Source organism: Camelus bactrianus, chromosome 10, assembly GCF_048773025.1.
Source record: "Camelus bactrianus isolate YW-2024 breed Bactrian camel chromosome 10, ASM4877302v1, whole genome shotgun sequence".
Taxonomy (NCBI): Eukaryota; Metazoa; Chordata; class Mammalia; order Artiodactyla; family Camelidae; genus Camelus; species Camelus bactrianus.
In genome coordinates, this window is record NC_133548.1 from 14,354,784 (window position 1) to 14,373,687 (window position 18,904).

General features: G+C 47.6%; 1 protein-coding gene across 37 annotated transcripts in view; it reads right to left on the reverse strand.

The window, feature by feature from the left end:
- Window positions 1-18,756, reverse strand: part of MADD (MAP kinase activating death domain) — a 37,487-nt gene extending 18,731 nt beyond the window's left edge. For 11 of the 37 annotated variants that reach the window (XR_012509596.1, XM_074372044.1, XM_074372058.1 and 8 more), the window contains exons 1-20: window positions 17,508-18,756; window positions 14,087-14,243; window positions 12,877-13,473; window positions 12,195-12,498; window positions 11,555-11,686; window positions 11,009-11,122; window positions 10,229-10,309; window positions 8,468-8,646; window positions 7,883-8,118; window positions 7,525-7,681; window positions 6,937-7,040; window positions 6,654-6,844; window positions 6,010-6,263; window positions 5,620-5,759; window positions 4,707-4,808; window positions 3,330-3,389; window positions 2,867-2,969; window positions 2,323-2,509; window positions 2,076-2,226; window positions 1,555-1,761 (exon numbers count right to left, since the gene is read on the reverse strand). Coding sequence is in view for 36 of the 37 variants with exons in the window: in XM_074372044.1 (XP_074228145.1) it covers window positions 1,555-1,761; window positions 2,076-2,226; window positions 2,323-2,509; window positions 2,867-2,969; window positions 3,330-3,389; window positions 4,707-4,808; window positions 5,620-5,759; window positions 6,010-6,263; window positions 6,654-6,844; window positions 6,937-7,040; window positions 7,525-7,681; window positions 7,883-8,118; window positions 8,468-8,646; window positions 10,229-10,309; window positions 11,009-11,122; window positions 11,555-11,686; window positions 12,195-12,498; window positions 12,877-13,473; window positions 14,087-14,148 (3,361 nt within the window). In the remaining variant the exon portion in view is untranslated. The remainder of the gene's footprint in view (window positions 1-1,554; window positions 1,762-2,075; window positions 2,227-2,322; window positions 2,510-2,866; window positions 2,970-3,329; window positions 3,390-4,706; window positions 4,809-5,619; window positions 5,760-6,009; window positions 6,264-6,653; window positions 6,845-6,936; window positions 7,041-7,524; window positions 7,682-7,882; window positions 8,119-8,467; window positions 8,647-10,228; window positions 10,310-11,008; window positions 11,123-11,554; window positions 11,687-12,194; window positions 12,499-12,876; window positions 13,474-14,086; window positions 14,244-17,507) is intronic. The other 26 variants (XM_074372061.1, XM_074372070.1, XM_074372055.1 and 23 more) reach the window with 7 other exon arrangements.
- Window positions 18,757-18,904: the final 148 nt, after the last annotated feature.

The window sequence follows — 18,904 nt, forward strand, 5'->3', positions numbered from 1 at the left end:
TCACAGTGGGCAGGGAGGTTAAAAAGCAAGAGATTTAATGCCTTCCCCCAGCTCAAGAACTAAACACTACAAATTCTTAATCCTAACGTCAGTGGGGCATTAAAAATCCTGCAGGGTGTTAGAGCTGAAAGAGCCTTTCTAACCAAGCTCCTTCATTTGGCATGAGGAAACTGGCCCCACAGAGGCTGCAGCACTTGCTCAAGATCACGTAACTTAGGATCAGTTTAAACTTCCACCACACCATGCTCTCTCTGCCAAAGGAGCTGGGCAATGGCAAACTTTAAAGATTCCAGATAAGATAGATGATCAACCTCAAGCAGCCAAAGGGTTTCAGAAGCATGAGCACAAATCTGTTTGATTCACTGGATTGGACAGAGGCCACTCATGCAGGCAGTTAGCATCCCTTCTTGCTGCCACCAAAAATCCCAACTTACCCTCAGAATCAGTGCCTGCCCTACCAAGAGAACCATTCTTAGTCAATCATCTGGAAAAGTGCTTCTGGCAAAGGTGACAGAGAACACTAAATAGTTGAGAATAGCATCTTAGTAGGGGTAAAGAAGAGAGAATACCGATCATAGCAATTCTTTTCCTGGAAGAACTTTAGAATCTACTTGGTCCAATCTCCTCATTTCCCAGATGAGGAGACAGAGACCCTGAAAGGGGAAGCAATTTGCCCAAAGCTGCTTTCCTAGTTAGGGGACGATACAGGACTAAAACTTAAGATCTCCAGACTTGCCAGTCAGTATACTTTCTGGAACATCACATCAAGTAGGAGAAAGGCAGGGTTGACTGGTTCCTCATTACCATTTATGGGAGCAAAAGGCAACTGCTAATGGATGTAGCAAAGAGGCATCAGCTAGCAGGCTATTGCTCAGGGACATAGAACCAGAAAAAGAAAGACGCAATCTAGATGACTCAAGGTCAGGTAGGAATGAGTCAAACAGAGGTGATACCCAGACCGCTCACTAAGGCTCTGCCTTAGTGGGAATGGAGAAACACCAAATGTAAGCAAGCTCTAATCCAGTGCAGTAAAGAAATGTTTAAAGGAAAGCTAACTTAGAAATCTATACCTCGAGGTCCAGGACCCAGGGAAATGGGATTGCTGGACACGTCCCAAAGGAGCAAATTCAAGGACAGTATAATGGTTGGATGGGGCAAAACTGGCTCTAGAGCTCCAGACAATCATAATTTTATAGCTCAAAGATGCACCTATAAAGTTCCTTGTAGCTTCCAGGAGCTCATGTGGCCTCTCCACTATGTGAAGAAATCCAGATGTAAATAAAAGAGAGGGACGTGGAGTACAGCTCAGACTCTGGCACTAAGCCTTACTGGGACCTCTAAGCAAAACTTCCTAAGATGAAGGTGGGGCTACAAATGAAGCGTAAGGGATAGAGAAGTATAAAAAATACCATTAGAAATGGACACAAATCTAACCCCCTCTCTAGAAAGCAAAGCATGGGGAAGAGAAAGGTGGGATTCTGCATGAATTGAAAGGAGGGAGTGATATTTAAGAAGCTGTAACTCCTCCACCACACCAAACACAGTGATACACACCAACAGATGCTACAAAATTCTCTTCCTTTAAACTTCTGGTGTCCAATTCCTTGGGACTCTTTCCTGGAGTACTCGATGCCCGGGGCCCCAGCTGGGGGACTCTCAGCTGTGCCATGGCTTTCGCGTCCCCCCGCCCAGCCAGGCCAGGGTCCTTGCCAACTGGTGTGTTTATGCTCTCTGTTGGACTCCTCTTCCGCTTGTCTGGTTCTGGGGAAAGGATCAAACACAGAGGTCAAAAAGAGACGGTGAGTGAGAATCAAGGTGCAGAAATGAGGTGGGAGAAGCAAGGATATAGAAAGATGTGGAAGGAAAGAAGTGTGAGGAAAGAAAAGTTGACATCGTCTTTTTCATGACAGAAAAATACCCACCACAAACATGCACTAGGAAATAAAATCCCAGGGCCCAGTGGGAAGCAGCCTGGCCCTGGGAAACTTGTCAAGGGGACAAGTTCATTCTTTTCAGAGAAGAGTGGGAGAGCTCTTCTTGGAGAAGCGTTCGGTATGCTGCCTCCCTGCTCCTACCTTTACTATAGTAGTGGGTCTGGGCGATCTCCAGAAGCCCAAAGATGCTGGCCATGCCTCCCAGACCTGCGTGGGCATAGGACTGCTCCAGACTGAGGACCGTGCACTTGAGCAGGTCTAACATGCCCTTGTATACCTTCCGACTGATCTCCTGCAACAATAACCCGGGGCTGGAATTGGTACCGCTGCCTCTGGCATCCACCTCCCTCTTCCCAGTTGATTCCAACTCCCAGCCCCCAGCACTGACCACATCTGGGATGATGTCCTGCCGGGCATCGTCCTCTGACTGCACCGTGCGGTTCAGCTTGCTCAGGACAAAGACTCGCAGCTGCTCGCTCTCCAGCAGCCGTCGCACCTTCTTCATGTTGAGCCAGCCAACTCCCTGGCCATCCAGCACGCTGTGCACCACCTCCTTCAGGAACTGCTGGTTCTCACTAGGGGGGCCACACACCACTTCTGTGGTCATCAGCTCCTTTGCAGAGCATCCCCCCTTTCACCAGACTACAGATTTGCCTCCAGGGGCAAAATGCAAAGCCAAGTCTCCAAACATCCAAGTCCACTCCACCCCCTGCCTCTCCAGATAGCCTGGTTTGCTCAGTTACCCACCACTGCTGTCACACTCTCCTCAACACCATGAGCAATTACTGCTGCATAGGGGTTGAGTCAGAATGGAAACAGATTTCATCTACCCAACAGAGAGCTTCCCTCTCATTTTTGAACATCCCTAACGTTCGGTGCAGGAATCACTACCTCTAGCTGAGAACTTTTAAAACAACTCTGCCGTTTATTACCTGGAATTGCTGGATCGACCCTGAGGTGATGGAGGCTCTCTTTTCACTGTTGGGCTGTGTTTAATGACAGATGACTTCTGGTCGACTAAGGCCCTTCTGTTTCCTAGAGCCAGGAAGGCAGAAGGAGAGACATCACTATTGTAGTCCAGCAGCTAGTGTCAGCTCAGCTCTCGGCAGCCATGTTCCACACCCATTCCCCAGAAGGGCTGGGTGAGGGTGACCCTGGGGCATCACACATAGGCAGAAACCAGCCATGGCAATGTGGAGGAAGTGGGGGTGGAGCCTCAGGCCACTCCACATGCATCAGCAGCATGCCCCATGGGCAAGCACAGGAGTCACGGGGGACAGGGCAGGGCAGGCCACTTGTGTGATACGCTTGCTCCATGAGGAGGATGGCCCTCAGGCAGGCACAGAAGATGCTAAGAAAAAAACAGATCATGCATAGCTCACGGGCAAGACCCACCTTCACCACTCCCGGGGCCGGCTTCAGTAACAATCTCCATTAGAGTATTTAGCCCAAATACTGGGACACAAAATACAAAATTAGTAGGTGCACCATGACATCACAACCCCTGTACCCCTCAGTGGAGCTGTAAGTCAGATAACCTGAGCACTCTCCCAAAGCTTAGTGCACATAACCTTTGGTTCTTAGTCACCTCAGAGCTGGAAGCCAAGTGACCAGCCAAGACAACCAAGGCTCTAGGAAAGACCATCCTTAAAACTATGGCCTCTCAAACCAGAGGCAGGGTAAATGACACAAGGAGCCTTGAGGTACTAAACAGGCACATGCATGAAAGAGGGACCAGTGGTTTTCATGAAACATCTAGCACAGGGGTCCAGAGGGCCTGCAGGTGTGCAGAGGGGAGAGACCCATCTTGTAGATGCTGTCATGGGAAGTGGGCTGGGGTGTGAGGATGGGAGCTGGATGGGAGTGATAAGTGCAGCAAATGAAGGGAAGCATCAGCATGCAATGAAAGCATTTCAATTGCTCTCCCCTTCAACTGGATCATAGGAAAGCCAGCGATACCAACACCTTTCCATCCCTAAGCTACCGAGTCATGTGTATCGACACCACAGTGTTGGAGCTCCCTACACCACTAGCCGTGATGTCTTCCTGGCCATCTATCCTATGTTCCCGTCCCCACCAAAGAACATTCCTTTGATTCCCACAGTTTTAATCACTGGGAAGAAAGGTCAGTTAAAAAATACAGAAAGCTGCTTCTCACTGTACTTTCTACTGTGATTAAATATTTCAGCACAAAATCCAGAGTAAACAAATAAAAGTCAGAGTAAATTCAGAAGAGCCCTTCAAACTGTCAGAGATCACAAGTGAAAATTAAATAAGGGCTTAATTGTCCCTAGAAGCCAACCAATGCTACCAGGCCCACTCATAGGCCTTACATTGACATGAAGCCAAAATAAGAGGCTTCTTGACTGTATAAACACTGCCAGGCTCTTCACGCCATGCCCTGGTGAGCCAGTTCTTGGGATGGAGGGTGTCCTAAGTTCATGCAGTAGGAACCTGGCACATGACTGGTGGCAGCTGATGAGCCCTATATTAATTATGTTCCTCTGACCGAGGTCCCCCCAGAAGCAGCAGTAATCCCCCAGCTGTCAATATCCTAAGTGATGTAACAGGGCCTTCTCTTTAGCTACAGAAGACAGTTTCCATCAGGAAACCAGCAAGAGCCCCAGATGTGCAGTGAAAGCCATGAGAAGCGACGTGAGAGGCAACAGCCGGACCAAATGACCCAGCACACACAGGACTCCTGACGAGCACCCGCAGGCCTGAAATACTGCCCAGAGACGCCTGACCTGGCAAAAGGAGGGCCGTAATTACCTTTCAGACTGGGGAAGGGGGTGGTCTTCTCTCGGGCACCTTTGGCAGGCAGGGTGAGGTTTGAAAGACTGAAGCTTGTGCTGTGATTCCGATAGAGGCTGCCTGTCAAGGGGAGGGAGTGAGAGCAGTGAGCTGGGGGGATGAAGAATCAGAGCGTTATACTCCCATGACCGTATCGTCATCTTCACCTTCCTCCTTGTCAAACAGAATCCCAGCACCTCTGCTCTAGCCCGGAAAGGACCAAGTCTAACTGAGGGCAAACAGAAGAGCCACTGCCAGGATTGCTCAGAACCCACTGACAACATTCTCTGACTGCCTCCCATGATAACCTCCAAGTCCATCCTCTACTGCTGACCCAGCATGAATGCTGGCATTTAATGCGCTTCCGGTCTGAAGCTGGTGCTGTCCCCCATTCCAGCTTCTGAAAAAGCTCACCATCATAATTATTCCGCTTGTTGGTTTTCTCTGGTCCCTAAGTCTGTCTTCAGTCTTTAACTGACACCACCCCTCACATCTGGTAATAATCTCTATGTACAAGTCAACGTCACATAGATTTCAAGGTGTGTTAGTAAAAAAGTCCTTCCCTAGGCAAAGAAGATACTAGAGAAACACCCAAGTCAAATCTGACCAGGGTATTTCCATAAAATTAATATAATGATTATTTTCCAGCTGACCAACTATCTTACTTGAAATAGACTGAAGCCTCCAGGTATAAAGATAATGATTAATCTACCCCTGTTCTTTATTTAAACTCCTCTGAAAATACCTTATTTAGCATCACCCAAACGAGCTGAACTGGGGCTTGATAATGCCAACCCCGTCCTATATCTCAAGTTCTAAGCAACATCTGCCGTGGCCAGGCCCTGCTGGAGAGAGGATGGGGCAGAGGCATCAGAGAGCTGAAGGCACTTACTGGCGAAAGACATGATGCCCCCGAAGCCTTCGGTGCTGTTGTTGGAGACGGTGGAGGTGGGCGAGCTCGCTCGAGAGTCTGACTCTGCATCTGAATCACTTGCCAGTTTCAAGCTGTTGGGCCGCAGCAGCTTTTGAGCCCTTGAATGCACAGTGGCACCTATGAGCCCCAGGCAGGGGTACCTAATCATGGGCGTGTGGGTCTGACACTACACTGCAGTCACCGCTCCCTTCCCACAACTCCCAATGCCCAGAATAAAGCAAGACCTTCTGGGGATGGAAGGACTGCGAGAACCTTTAAACTTCTCAGACTTCCTGGTTAACCCTCGCCCGGGTCCACTGTAGTGAGGTCCTTCAGTTACCCATCTAGAAGGCATCCCCAGGCTCTCACCGATTGCCACTGACATGTTGGCTGAATCGGGGAGTGTAACTTTCCCCCTGCTCCTCATCATCTTCCTCAGGGGAAAAGCCATACTGGGGCTCGAAGCATGGATTGTCATAGATTCGCCGGCGCACTGACCCCTCTCCAATTTCTGCCTGACGCTTGTCCACGTTCGATTTGCCAATGCTGGGAGGCACAGAGGGGAAGGGCTTGGAGATGCCCACTGCTGCCTTATCATCCATCTCTGTTGAGTCGGCAGGTTCCTGAGGGACATATTAAACAAAAAGTAGTCACCTGGTGTCCAGCGACGCCTTCCTATGTTCTCAGTTTGGCAGGGCTGAGCCAGACCTGTCAGATTCCTATCCTAAGGAACGTGGGAGGAAAGAGCTCTGTGACACCCCCGTTCTCTATCTCCACAACCCATGCAAGGGGGATCCTTGCTAACCCCTAAGCAAGGCCAGATGTCCTCCTTCTGGGGTCAAAACTGTATCCTATAGGTTCTAAGCTCTAGGACCTATGGAGATGAAGATGGGAAGAATGTGAAGCAAGTAGAAAATTAAGTTAATAGCATCATCCTAGCTTTCCTACCAGAGATGAGGCCCACATGCTGAGTAATAGTTCTCACTTATCCACCCCTCCAAGCCCTCACGTACAGAAGTGGCTCCATGGATGATGGTGCTAGGGCTACTGCTGGCGGTGGTGCTGGAGCTAGAACGCAGAGGGGGGTTTTCCCGAGAGTTCTCGCCATCTGGGCCAGGTTCCTCTGCTTCCTTTTGGCTTTGCAGCTCATCAATTGCTACCTCACTGGCGTCCCCCAGTGCTGCATGTGTCAGAGGATCCACATCTGTCAAAACCCAAGGATGGCAGGTACAGACCACGCCACCCCAGAACCCCAAACCCTGCTCTGAGCTGGACAATTTCCCCAAGCACACTTACTAGGAGTGTCACCATTGATGTCACATTTCATCATTTCACTGACAAAGTCACCAAGGGAGGAGTAAGAAGAGCTTGAGTCATCATAATCCATACTATCACTGCCACTGAAGAGTGAAGAGCATAAAAATAAAACAGAAAGGAGGAGCAGGGAAAAGAATCAACAAGCAGCATTTTTTTTAATCAAATCTTTTTTAATCTGTTGTTCTCACTCTTTTTTTGTTGTTGTTTTTGTTTGTTGGTTTTTTCTCCTTTTTCAGTTTTATTAGGTAGAAACAATAATAAGTACATATATGTAAACTAAAAAAAAGTGCAGTATACTGTATATACGTATTTACATGCAATATAACGTGTATTTAGAGTCAAACAGTAATAACAACCATTAGGAAAAATAAACAGAGGAGCACTCTTAACTCAAGGCCAGGGAACAAGATAAAATGAGGAAACAACACAAAACATTCAACCAAAATACAGCCAAGGTTTCAAGGACTGATGTCTAAATCCTATGAGGCTCTGCCGTCGTGCTCAATAAGGGCTAGTGAGAGCCTCTCAGCCTGAAAGAACTGTTTGGCTGCCATAGGGGCTACTGACCTGTCATCAGTAGGGTCAGAATCAGAGTCGCGCTCTGGCGGCACGCGCAGCGCCTCAGCCAGCTGGGAGCTGCTGTCGTAGACCCGATAGTGGATGGGCTGCAGCTGGTGGGCGTACCACTTTGGCTTGTCGCCAATCAGGGCTGGATCGAACATGTCTGCCCAAGGAGGAAGAAGGAAGTGGGTCAGCAACAAGGAGGAAAAAAGCAAGCAAAACATAAGAGGAAGGTAGGAAAAAGCCTACTGCAGAATAGGGATGGAAGGGGCAGGATGAAGATTAGAAAGGCGAAAGCAAAGAGAAGAGCCATCAGGAGGACAAAGACAGAAGGTGGGGCAGAGCAGAGTGTAGGTGGACTCACTGTTGTGAATTCGCTGAAAGGCATAGTTGGTGGGGTTGAGGATCCATTCTCCAAAGTACTCCACAGCCTGAGTCCTGGCCAGTTTCTCAGCAAAAGGAGTCTGCCGGGGACGTGAGGCTAGAAAGGAGCCAGCTTGAAAAGCTACCACGGGCCGGGGGAAGAGACGCAGGGTACGTGTGTGCATCTGAAAGCCCTGCAGCACGTTGGGGGAGTTGAAGAAACGGACCATGGCCACTCTGGGGAAGAAGGGGATGGTGAGACGACCAGAGTCCCACACCCCACAGAGTGAGGGGCCCTCCGGTCTGAGGTCTCAGACCGCCTCCCACAGTCATCACTCAACAGGCTTCCAAAGTCAAGGGCAGAGGTATCTTCAAGAATCATCAACCCCCGTTTTCACTCAAGGCCTAAAAGGCCTGAGCATATAATGAACTATTTCTTCCATTTACTAAGCGGCAAATATAAGCAAATATTATACATATTTTATATACAAAGAAACTCTGGCTCAGGGAAGTAATCTGCCCCAAGGTCACTGAGTGAGCAGAGACCAACTGAGAGCTCATGATTGTCCAGCTGGCTTGGCTGTACCTGGTTGCGACATCCACAGAATCCACATCGTTGCCATAGATGAGTGGGTTGAATTCCGTAGAAGGTGTGGACTGCAGGTCATTAGAAGGCCTTCCCAAGAGAAGAGGGACCTCTTGGCCCTCATGGAATTTCTCCAGATTGAGGATGGGCTGGGTGTTGAGACTCATGCTGGCGAGAGCCTGTGGAACAATAAGAAGTCCCTCACAGAAGGCAGATTCCTGGGTAGCTCGCCAATCTCATTTCCCGGGAAAGAGCCTTCATCTTTGAAATAAGAATCCAAATATTTTAATCGTTAGAAAACAATCTGAATTGTGAAATTTTTAGCTTAAGCCAATCTGACTCAAGGCAACTTGTTCAAATCTGAAGTCCAAGGCAATAGTTTTCAAATTTGTTTTAGCTGTGAAATCTTGTTTTTCAATTGAAATCTACATGGAAGTATAAACAACTGAAACATGTAAATAGAAGAACTTCTCTGAAGGACATAAGGAACCCAGAGCCTCACGTGCTCAGTGGTCCCAAACTAAATCAACCCCCAAGAAGCTCCATGGGGCAGTTTGAAAACCACTGGCCTAGACCTGCAGTGTTTCTTACATGTTAATGAGAGAAGGAATCACCTGGGGATGTTGTTAAAATGCAGATTCTGCATTTTCAACAAGCCCCGGTGATGCTGGGGCTCTAGGGATGACACTTTGAGGAGGAGGGGTCAGAACACAGCACCACTGAGCCCAAGGAGCATAGCTTCTACAAACATTTAAAGTATGATTCCAGGGGGAGGGCATAGCTCAGTGACAGAGTGACTGCTTAGCATGTACGAGGTCCTAGGTTCAATCCCTAGTACCTCCATTAGAAAATTAATAAATAAACCTAATTACCTCCCCACCTCAAAAAAAAAAAAATTAAAGTACAATTCTATATGTCAACCTCCCCACCACATTAGTCATACTGAAGCAATCATCAAGAATGAAAACATTGCAAAGGAAGACAGCTAAAGAACTTTCTGAACTCGCAATCCTCACCAGACTCTGCAGTAACAAGGTATCATATTACATCAGCAGTGATGAAGCAAGTGAGAGCAAGAGGGGTGATACGAAATGACCCACCAAGCACATTTCACCAGGAGGTACTGCTAAGCAACTGAGACAACAGAGAAATTCCTGAAGACCCTCCACATGAGGGATTCCTAAAAAGAAATACCGAGCTATCTACTGGTGGTCCTACATAACACACACAGCAGGACAGAGGAACAGGGCCTTGTCAAGTTTTACCTTCAGGTACTGTGTTCAGCATGCAGAAGAAGAAGAAAATCAACCAATGAAAAATGCATTTAAGGGATTACTCAAAGAGAGGAATTTTTGAAGAGAGGATTCTATAGGGACTAGAGGTCAATTCAAGAGGAAATATAAAAGGAGCAAGATGGTCCAACTACTAACTCTCTCCATATAAGACTGAGAGAATGTTCCAAGGCCATAAAGAATGGCAGACATGACAAGAAACAAAAAGTGAAGGGTTGTTTTACACAGCATTACAAGTGTCTGAGGGTGGGAGAGCACACACAATGAATTAAAAGGAATCTAAAAAGCCCTTTTTGAGATTTACCCTGCTACCCAAAAATGGGATATACCTCTTCTCAAGCCCACCCAAGGCTAAGAAAATCTACTCCGCTTGAAGTCTGAAAGGAAACTGGCTTTTAAAATAGCTGTCTGCCTACAGCAGTCCTATAGCTGCAGTTTCTCCCCTTCCTTTTCTTCATTCTTCACTTACCTGCTTTAAATGTTTTTTCAACTCTAATGATTCTGGTTCTGGCAGGATAGGCAGCACTTCTGCATTGGTGGGGGCAATCACCTACACCAGAAAAAGAGATAAAAGGCATGACCTTAGAACTAATTGCTATGGAGTTTCTCTTGCATAAGGTTAAATGACAAGAATAGGAAGTTATATATATAACATTATATCTACGCAAATACATATGTTATGTTATATACATATGCACATAAGACATATATATACACACATATATGACATACACATACACCTGAAAAGGAATATACCTAAATGTTATTGATGACTATCTCTAGATAATAGGGTTATGGTTTTTATTTGCTTCTTTATACTTATTTGCATTTTCTAAAGTTTCACGATAAACACAAATAAGGGCTACCTACCAAAGTTTCAACGTACTTACTGCAGAATGGTAACATACATTTTTTTAAGTCTGCACCAAAAGACAGTTTCTTACTAGAAACCACACTCCTAGAAAACCATCAGAAGACCTACAGCAACTGTAACAGTCCTGCAATGATATCTGCCCTACTGCTCTCAGAAGATGGAGGGAAGCTCTTAACTCTGGCAAAATGAAATCTTATGATTCTTTGAGTTCTAACCAAGGACCTATTAAGCCAATAAAGTAAAAGCAGCATTTTTTAAAAGTTGTTTCAATGAGTCTCACAACAGAAGTCACCCACAAACTCGGGACCTTCCTAGGAGTAACCTAGAGAAACAGAACAGAATCCAGCGCTACAATGCCTTGGCCAAGAGCCTCACCCTGTTGCTGTCCAGATCCACTAGCCATACGTCATCAGGCATTTTGAAGTCCAATTTATAGAGGAAGAAGCTGGCAGGGACCCCGATGATGTACGGTGTTGGAGCCAACAGCAGCTGTGGCAGATAAGAAACAAAACTGAAACCTATTATGATCACTTATTATTGAATTAGGATTTTTCTAGATAAAGAAATGCACATCCACAATCTTTTCCAAAATCCTTAAAGGTAGATGTGTTTCAAAGTTCAGAATTTTTCAGATTTTAGAAAGGTAACAGTGTATATTCTACATATTATGTAGCACCTGCAGTGGTGTAGCTAGTAGCCTATAATCATTAATGTTAACTGTGATAAATAAAAAACATAAATCGCACAGGTTTTGCACCAGATCAGTTTAAGTCAGGTCAGATTCTGCAGACAAATAGATAATAATAAGGAATTCAGGACCAGTACTGATTTACAACCTTTTCTGGGCATTGAGCCTTTTCCCTCAGAGCTGGACAGAGTTGGAACAGAGGTGACAAAGCCAGAGGACACCTTGACATTCACCTGTTCTGCCGATGCCATGCAGGTGGGCAGCAGTGGGATAACAGGAAACATATACTCCAAGGGATAGATCATTGCCACAAATGCCATCACGGACATTGAGAGTGCGTTGTAGTCTCGGGACTGTAGCACCACCTGCCAAACCATAAGGATCACACAACAGTACAGGTAAGATTTATGAGAAAACAGCTTCCAACACCACAATTTAATTTCTATTTCACCATGCCCATGGCCCTGGGAGCTTAGTTTCTACAATTATCACTGCCCTGAGCCCCACCCTGCCTGCCACTTCCCAATGCAAGCACTGTGATAATCCTCCTTTGAATCACCCTTTCACCTTCCTAGTTCTTGTACCCCCAAATCCCAGGGTCACTCACGGGACCAGAACTACTGCAGTGTCCAGAGAACTAGGTTGGTGTAGTTAAGGATAATTCAACTGAGTGTCAAGCCCTCTGAATATACCCTACATGATATCAATACCTTAATTCAACCCACACCTGCTGAGAAGCTGTTGTCTACCTGTTATCTCCTGGAGACAAACAATGAAAAAGATGTAGTCCCTATCCTCAAAGAGCTCATGATCTAGCCTCTGCCATGCTTCAAAGCCCCTTCCCTAGAACAGTCTAGAAAGCTGGTCTCTCACCTTGTGCTCTAACAGGATGCAGGTTAGCACCTGAAGGCAGGCATCCACACCCAGAAGTTCCAAGGGAAGGTGCAGTGGGAAATCCACCAGGGTGAATCGAGAGGGGTCTGGAAGAGCAAAGGTCAGAGCTTGCTGGAGTTCCTGGGGTAGGACCTCAATGTCCACTCGCTTCTGCCCAGAGACGGGTACTGGGGAGCGCAGCAATCGATAAATCCAGGCCTCAACCTCTCGAAGGTCATGCAGAAGGGCACTTGACTTCTCTTCTACTAACAACGATCCGGTAAAGATGCGCCACATGGTGTCCCTGAGGAGCAGACAGCAGGAAACAGACACGTAAGCACCAGGAGCTGAAACCCAACTGCAACTAGAAAAGCCCACCCTTTGGGCTGAGAGAGGACCACACAGTATATACAAGGGTAAGAACAAGTGCAAAAATATATATAGAGCAAGACTTAATGTCCTGCCCACCATGAAACATCAAATTCCTCAGCATCACTCCACACACAATGATGGAAAGACGTCTAAACACAGCAGTCTTGGCTTGCAAGGACTAACATGATATGCTTAAGTAGGTGTAAAGGACCTCAGACTTTAGAGGAAATTTCCTACCCACCTCACAAGCCAATTATACCTCAACTCTAAAGGCCTCCCCTCTCTTCTGAGCATCAGCAGCAAACCGTACCTTTGTATGCCTCGAGGGATACCTAGTTTCTTGCCCAGCAGCCGCTCACTACAGCAGTCCACCAGACGTTTGAGGGTGTACAGACACTCTCGGAAGGTGGAGAAGAAGGGGTAGTGGCTGAGCACACACAGGGATGTCAGAGTGCTGTTGCGGGAGCGGCTCCCTGCCTTGGCCCGGTGTTTGCCCCGAGGAGAATGGTTCACGTCCGAGGTGGAGTCAGCACTGGGAGGCTGCAGGGACGAGCCACTCTCTGAGTTCTCAGTGCCAACCTCTTCTGAGACGCAGGTGGCACGGGGTCCTTGCTTCCCACGGGACCCTGCCCCAGCCTCCCCCCTTTCCTTAGGCATGCGCTTCTGGAAGGAGCGGTAGAAGTTAACACAGATGCCATAACGCGTGACTCCAGTGTCCTTGTCGGTGAGAGTGAAGACAAAAGAGGTGTCGTCCCGCAGGCTCATGCGCCGCTGCCGCACACTCAGACAGCCCTCTGGCTGGCAGAAGAACACGACGTCTGGGGGCAGGGGAAACTCAGGGTGATCCTCTAACGGGTACCGCCTTAGCAATTCTGGAGTCTGGGCCACACTGTCACTGCTCGGGTGCCTGAAGAACATAAAGACAAATTCAGTAGCCTGAAGGAATAGACCGCTCTTTCAAATTTTAACCACAGTCAAGAAATAAAGTTCAAAATGCTCTTTTGGATAAAGTCATCTAGCTGCAGAAATTGGACAACATGGGAGCTGCTTGCCACATTTAGCTGGTAAGGCTAAATGAGGTGTGCACTGCCATGAAGACACCTATCCTAAAATGAAAGGAAAATGGAGACAATAAAATTATCACTAACACCTTAAGATGATTAACACCCTTCAAGGTGTATTAGCTCATGAATTCCCAAAAGAGCATGTGTAGATAGAGAAGGAGCACAATGTACTTTTTCTTTTTATGAAATAAGGAAATTGGGGTATATAGAGTACATTTGCTCAAAATTACAAAGATGCTAGTTAAGGAGCAAAGTTTTGCTGTCTCGGTTCCTCCAGGCCAATACCCTCAATCCACCTGTTTTGTTTTCACTACTGGCAACAAGGCTTCTATCAGGGTAAAATAAAAGGGGAAGAATGAGATATGCAAAGCAACGTGAAAATGGGGAAGGGGGATAATTATGGATTTTTATGGCTATCCCAGATGACAAGAAAAAAATCAGTCACTTCTTCGTTACCTGGCCCCTACGATCACTAGATAGTCAAGTAACCGAGGACAGAACTTCTTCTTTTGCACCATGGTTTCGATTCATCAGTTCATCTCAGAGAAACTTTAAGGCTCCCAGCGTGGAGTCAATGTTCCCAGGAGGAATTCAGGTATCTCAAAATCCAAGTCTAATAGGAAAAAAGTACTGATAAGATCCACTGCTGTGCCTGAGAGACTCATCCCTCTCAGTTTCATGCCAGCCAAGGACAGAGGTCAGAAGATCTTCCATTTTAGTACTAAAGATAGGAGAACATGACCCTTTTCCTAGCCCAGAGCTCTGCCCAGGTTTATGAGCTCACAGAGTCAAATGTCAAGAAGTAGGATAAATAATGGCTCACCTCCCCATCCCCATAACACAAACCAGTTCATTTCCAGCCTCACCCCTGAGGCTGTTTCTGAAAAACAAGCCTAGTCAGTCTAATCTAGACTTAGTTATTATGATAACAAAAATTAAGTCATTTTCAGGACTGCTCCAGGGTGGATCAGGATCAAACCAGACTCTCTAATCAGCACTAATCTGCACTCCTAGCTCTAGGTGGAAACCTAATTATTCTCTGTTCCAATATTCTGCATTCAGCTTGATGTGGAACTATCATATAGACTGTATAGTTAATTGCACTCAGACAATAACAGCAGCTGGCTACTCTACCCCATGTGATTTCAAATGAAGAATTTCTATGCCCCAAAGGCTTTATCTAAACTATTTTTCTTTCCTCTTCAAGCAAGAAAGGGGCCCAGTGGCTACTGCTACTAGCTCTGCCCTTGGTGCTGAATCACACTCTGCCTCTATTCTGGTCCCAGGATTTGGAATCAGTAATACAATACACACAGATAAAGCCTTGTCCTTCTGTATCTTTTAGTGATTAGGAACTAAATGCAGAAATAACAGAATTTCTGCAAGGACAGGGAGAGGTGCTCAGAGGAATTTCTAAACCATCGTCCAAAAATTAGGAAAAGCTTACATGGCCTTAACTATAATTTATTTCCTGTTGGGTCTCCATACACTTCTCTAAATAAAGTGTTTCACTTCATGACAAGGATACTTTTAGCGCTTCCAGTATTCCACTTCTGTGCTCTACACATGGCCACACTAACACTTTGTTCCTTACACACATAGAGAGAATCCCATTACACTACACACACTCTCACACACCCTTCCCTTCTTTGCTGCTGTGTGAACTCCCATATATACAACATACGTACACCCTGTACGCTTAAGGCTTTATTTGATTTAGATGAGTGGAAGTTCTATCTGTTTTCTCCCCTAAGTAATAATAATAATAATAATAATAATAATAATAATAATAATAATAATAATAATAATAATAATAAGGCCAATTTGCAACACCTCTCAAATCATCAAAATACTTCTCCCTCCTTTCTCTTGCTCCCAATAGAGGACCCGCAGGTAAGAGGATTCAGTTTTGTCTCCATAGAAACTCTGGCTCCAGCACTATTTATAGCAGAGCCACCACCCCTCCCCTGCTTGGTGACCGCACAGTGCTAGCAGCTGCTACTCCAGAGTTGGCCAGTGCCCATAATAATTCATTCTCATTGAATCTGAAGACACCTCTTCCACTGACAGTACCTACTAGTTATTAGGTTATCTTCTCCTCCATGTGCCTTTAGTTTCACTTTGTCCTAATTCTGGATTTTGATAGAGATCTCTCCTTTCTACATAACCAAAACCAAGTTCCCAAGCTTGCCATATACTCATTTCTAGGCATCACTACCACCCCTAAAACCCTTTGGTTCTCTCCAATGCTTTGCTGTCATGAGCATACTGCAGAATGTGGGACACTGTTACAGGGCAGAGTTCAGCCCCTCCCAAGCAGAATGAGAAGGGAAGGGAAACACAGAAATGAAATGGGAGATGGGTAAAAGCATAATTCATTCCATAAAGAATTATATTTAAAATTCCTAGTAAGAGCCAAAGTATCTTAAAATAAAACAATTTACAGGACTAGAGCTCACGGCTAAGGCTTGAAATTTATGTTTACATTGAAAACCAGGAGCCCTCTCCTGCAAAAATCTCAAAGATCACACCTGAAGCATCTTCTACTAATATATTAAGCATTAGATCTCTATTCTTGGTGGGATCCCAGCCCCTCTCCCGAAAATCATTAGATAAAACTGAAATCATTATCATGCTGTACAGTGCTCATCTCCCTCTAAAGCCACAAGGACCCTGAGATCTTGTGACTATTCTAGCCACTAGTGATAGGATGGATTTTTAGCCTCAACTCATATCTCATCAACAGCCACTGCCTTCGGTTATTCAGATTGCAGAGATAACCAAGGCTTTTCTTCCCATTCTCTTCCCTCCTTACAAAGACTCTAAATCTTCCAACTACCTATAACTCACATTCTGTCTTCATATCCATCCAGACTCAAGACTCTGCCTCCTGCCTCAACCGTATTTACTAACATGCAGCTCCTCGTTTCCTAGCTACTATATTCCAAAAGCATCAAGCTCAAAACGCATACCTATCTGCTGAAGTCCTACACAATTATCATCCACTCCATGCAAGTACAGATTTAGAATCCACAGACCTTTAAGTTATCGATGTCTTTTCAGCTTACAAATGGGCACATTAACCAACCCTTTGGGTTCGTCCCTCGTTTTAGGCAAGATGTCATAGTAAAACCACAGGAACCGGAGAGCGATATGACATCTTTGCTGACGTGAGCACAACAGGAGGCTCCCCTCCACCTCCTCCCCAGGCAGTGACCTTGCAAGCGCTTCAGCACAGACTGGTCCAGCTCGGGGAAGAATGAGAGCAAGGAGGTAGGTAATAGGCAGAGTTGAGGTGGGCAGGAAAAGGAGGACGAATTTAGAGATGCAAGAGAATGGGGATGGAAGCAGTAACAGGAAAGATTGAACCGCGTCTCCCTCTCCAACAAGCCAATTTTGAAACACCAAATTAAAAAAAAAAAAATTTAAGAACCTAACATGCTTCTCCAAATCCTAAAACCCAAAAATGTATCACACACACACACACGGGCACATGCACGGGCACACGCACACACGCGCGCCATGTGCTTAGCCCGGCTCGGTCCCCAAGCTGGACAGCTCTGCCCGCCTCCTCACCTGCTGGACAGTTCGCCCCCGCCCCGGAACCAGGGCCGCCCGCCAGCCCCGCAGGAATCTAGCCCCGCAGCCACGAGCAGCGCCCAGGCTCGCAGCCCGCGGCCCGAAAGCCCCCACCTCTAGCCCCACCCCCTTCTTCACGGATCCCCCCGCTCTCCCTCTCGAGACTCCCCACACAAACTCCTTTAGGGCCTCCATGGCCCCGTCCCTCTAGAGCCCGTTTCCTCTCAGAGCCTGTTTCCCCCGAGGAGCCCCGTCCCAAACACTCTTCCAGAACCCTCAGTGACCCAGACCTTCCTACCTCCCAAGCCTCGGGGAACCTGCCAGGCTCGGCCAGGCGAACCCTGGCGGCCGAGCGTCAGTCGCTCCCCCGCGCGACCGCGGCTTCGAGCGCGCGCCAGTTCCGCGTCTGCACTGGGGGGCGCGTACCACTCCGACGCGGTGAGAGAGGGGGAGGCTGAGGGGGGCCGGGGCCGTACCATTCACCCCCGGGGGTCAGGACTGCACCAAGCCGAGCGCTGAAGGGCGGAGCCGACCGCGGGAGAAAGGCGGCTACGCACACACCTATCCGTGTGGGAATGGGAAGACGACGGGGCGCGCTGGGCCAGCCCACCGCCTTTACGTGCCAAGGGGAGGACCCAAAGGAATACTTTTTGTTTAGGTTGTGCAAACAGATTTTAATTCGACACGGTAATAGAGCCCATTTCGATGAAGTGTGGAGTAACCTGGAAGCGACTTCTCAAGATAAGCTGCCCCTGAGACCTTCTGGACCTCCCCCCTTCACCTCACCTCCCTCCCCCCGCTCTCGCTTTGGAAGTGCCCAGCCGCCAAGGCAGGAAAGCAGGCGGCCGCGGCGGTGGGGCCTACCAATTCAGGGGCGGCGGGGGGACTTGTGGCCGGAAGGCGCTGCCTCGGAGTCACCTACACGGGCGCGCTCCAAGGAAGGGGGCGTGAGCGGCGCCGTGGTGCTCGCTGGGAAATGGAGTCCAGTCCTTAGGAGAGGCTAAGCCGGAGACAGGGCAGTCCCCCTTGGCCTCAGGGGACTTTTCTTCCTGTCCCACAGGGCCTGCGGGCCGAGTGGTAGGACTTTTGTTCCTTCTTTTTCAGATGTCAACGGAAAAACCAAGACTACGCGGGCACGAACACAGGTGCGAGACTGTGGCATTAGTTCGGAAAATCCAACACCCACCTCCAACAGGATCGAACTGGATCATCGAACTGGGAGGGGGCATCTTCGCCTCAGCATTTCATTGACCCTTATGGAGCAATGGGGCTAGTAAAAGGAGGTCCCCCTCTCACTGCCAAGGCTGTCACTTGTGACTTGTCTCCCTCCTCTGAGTCTGGAGGCAGATCCTAAAAGACACAGGCTTCCCTCCTCTATTCCCGGGCCCCCACCCCCATTCCAGAAATTGGTTTCTCTCATTCTGTATTCATTTTGGTCTTCCTGTACAAACAGTGCCAGACCTATCAGTGAGGCAGCCTTGAGGCATTTTTGGCCAAGCCGCAGTGTGACAGTGGAGAATTTCTCTTGGGGCCCTGTGGGGAAAACAGGAAGTGGTAGAGGCAGGATGGGCAGGGCCCTGGAGAACCTTGTGCAAAGTGGCCCCCAGGTTCAGCCATTTGGCCGGGTTAGTACAGTCTTCACAGGGAGCATTGTTTTAGCAGGGTCTCCACTACCCAGCAGCCACAAAACTCCCA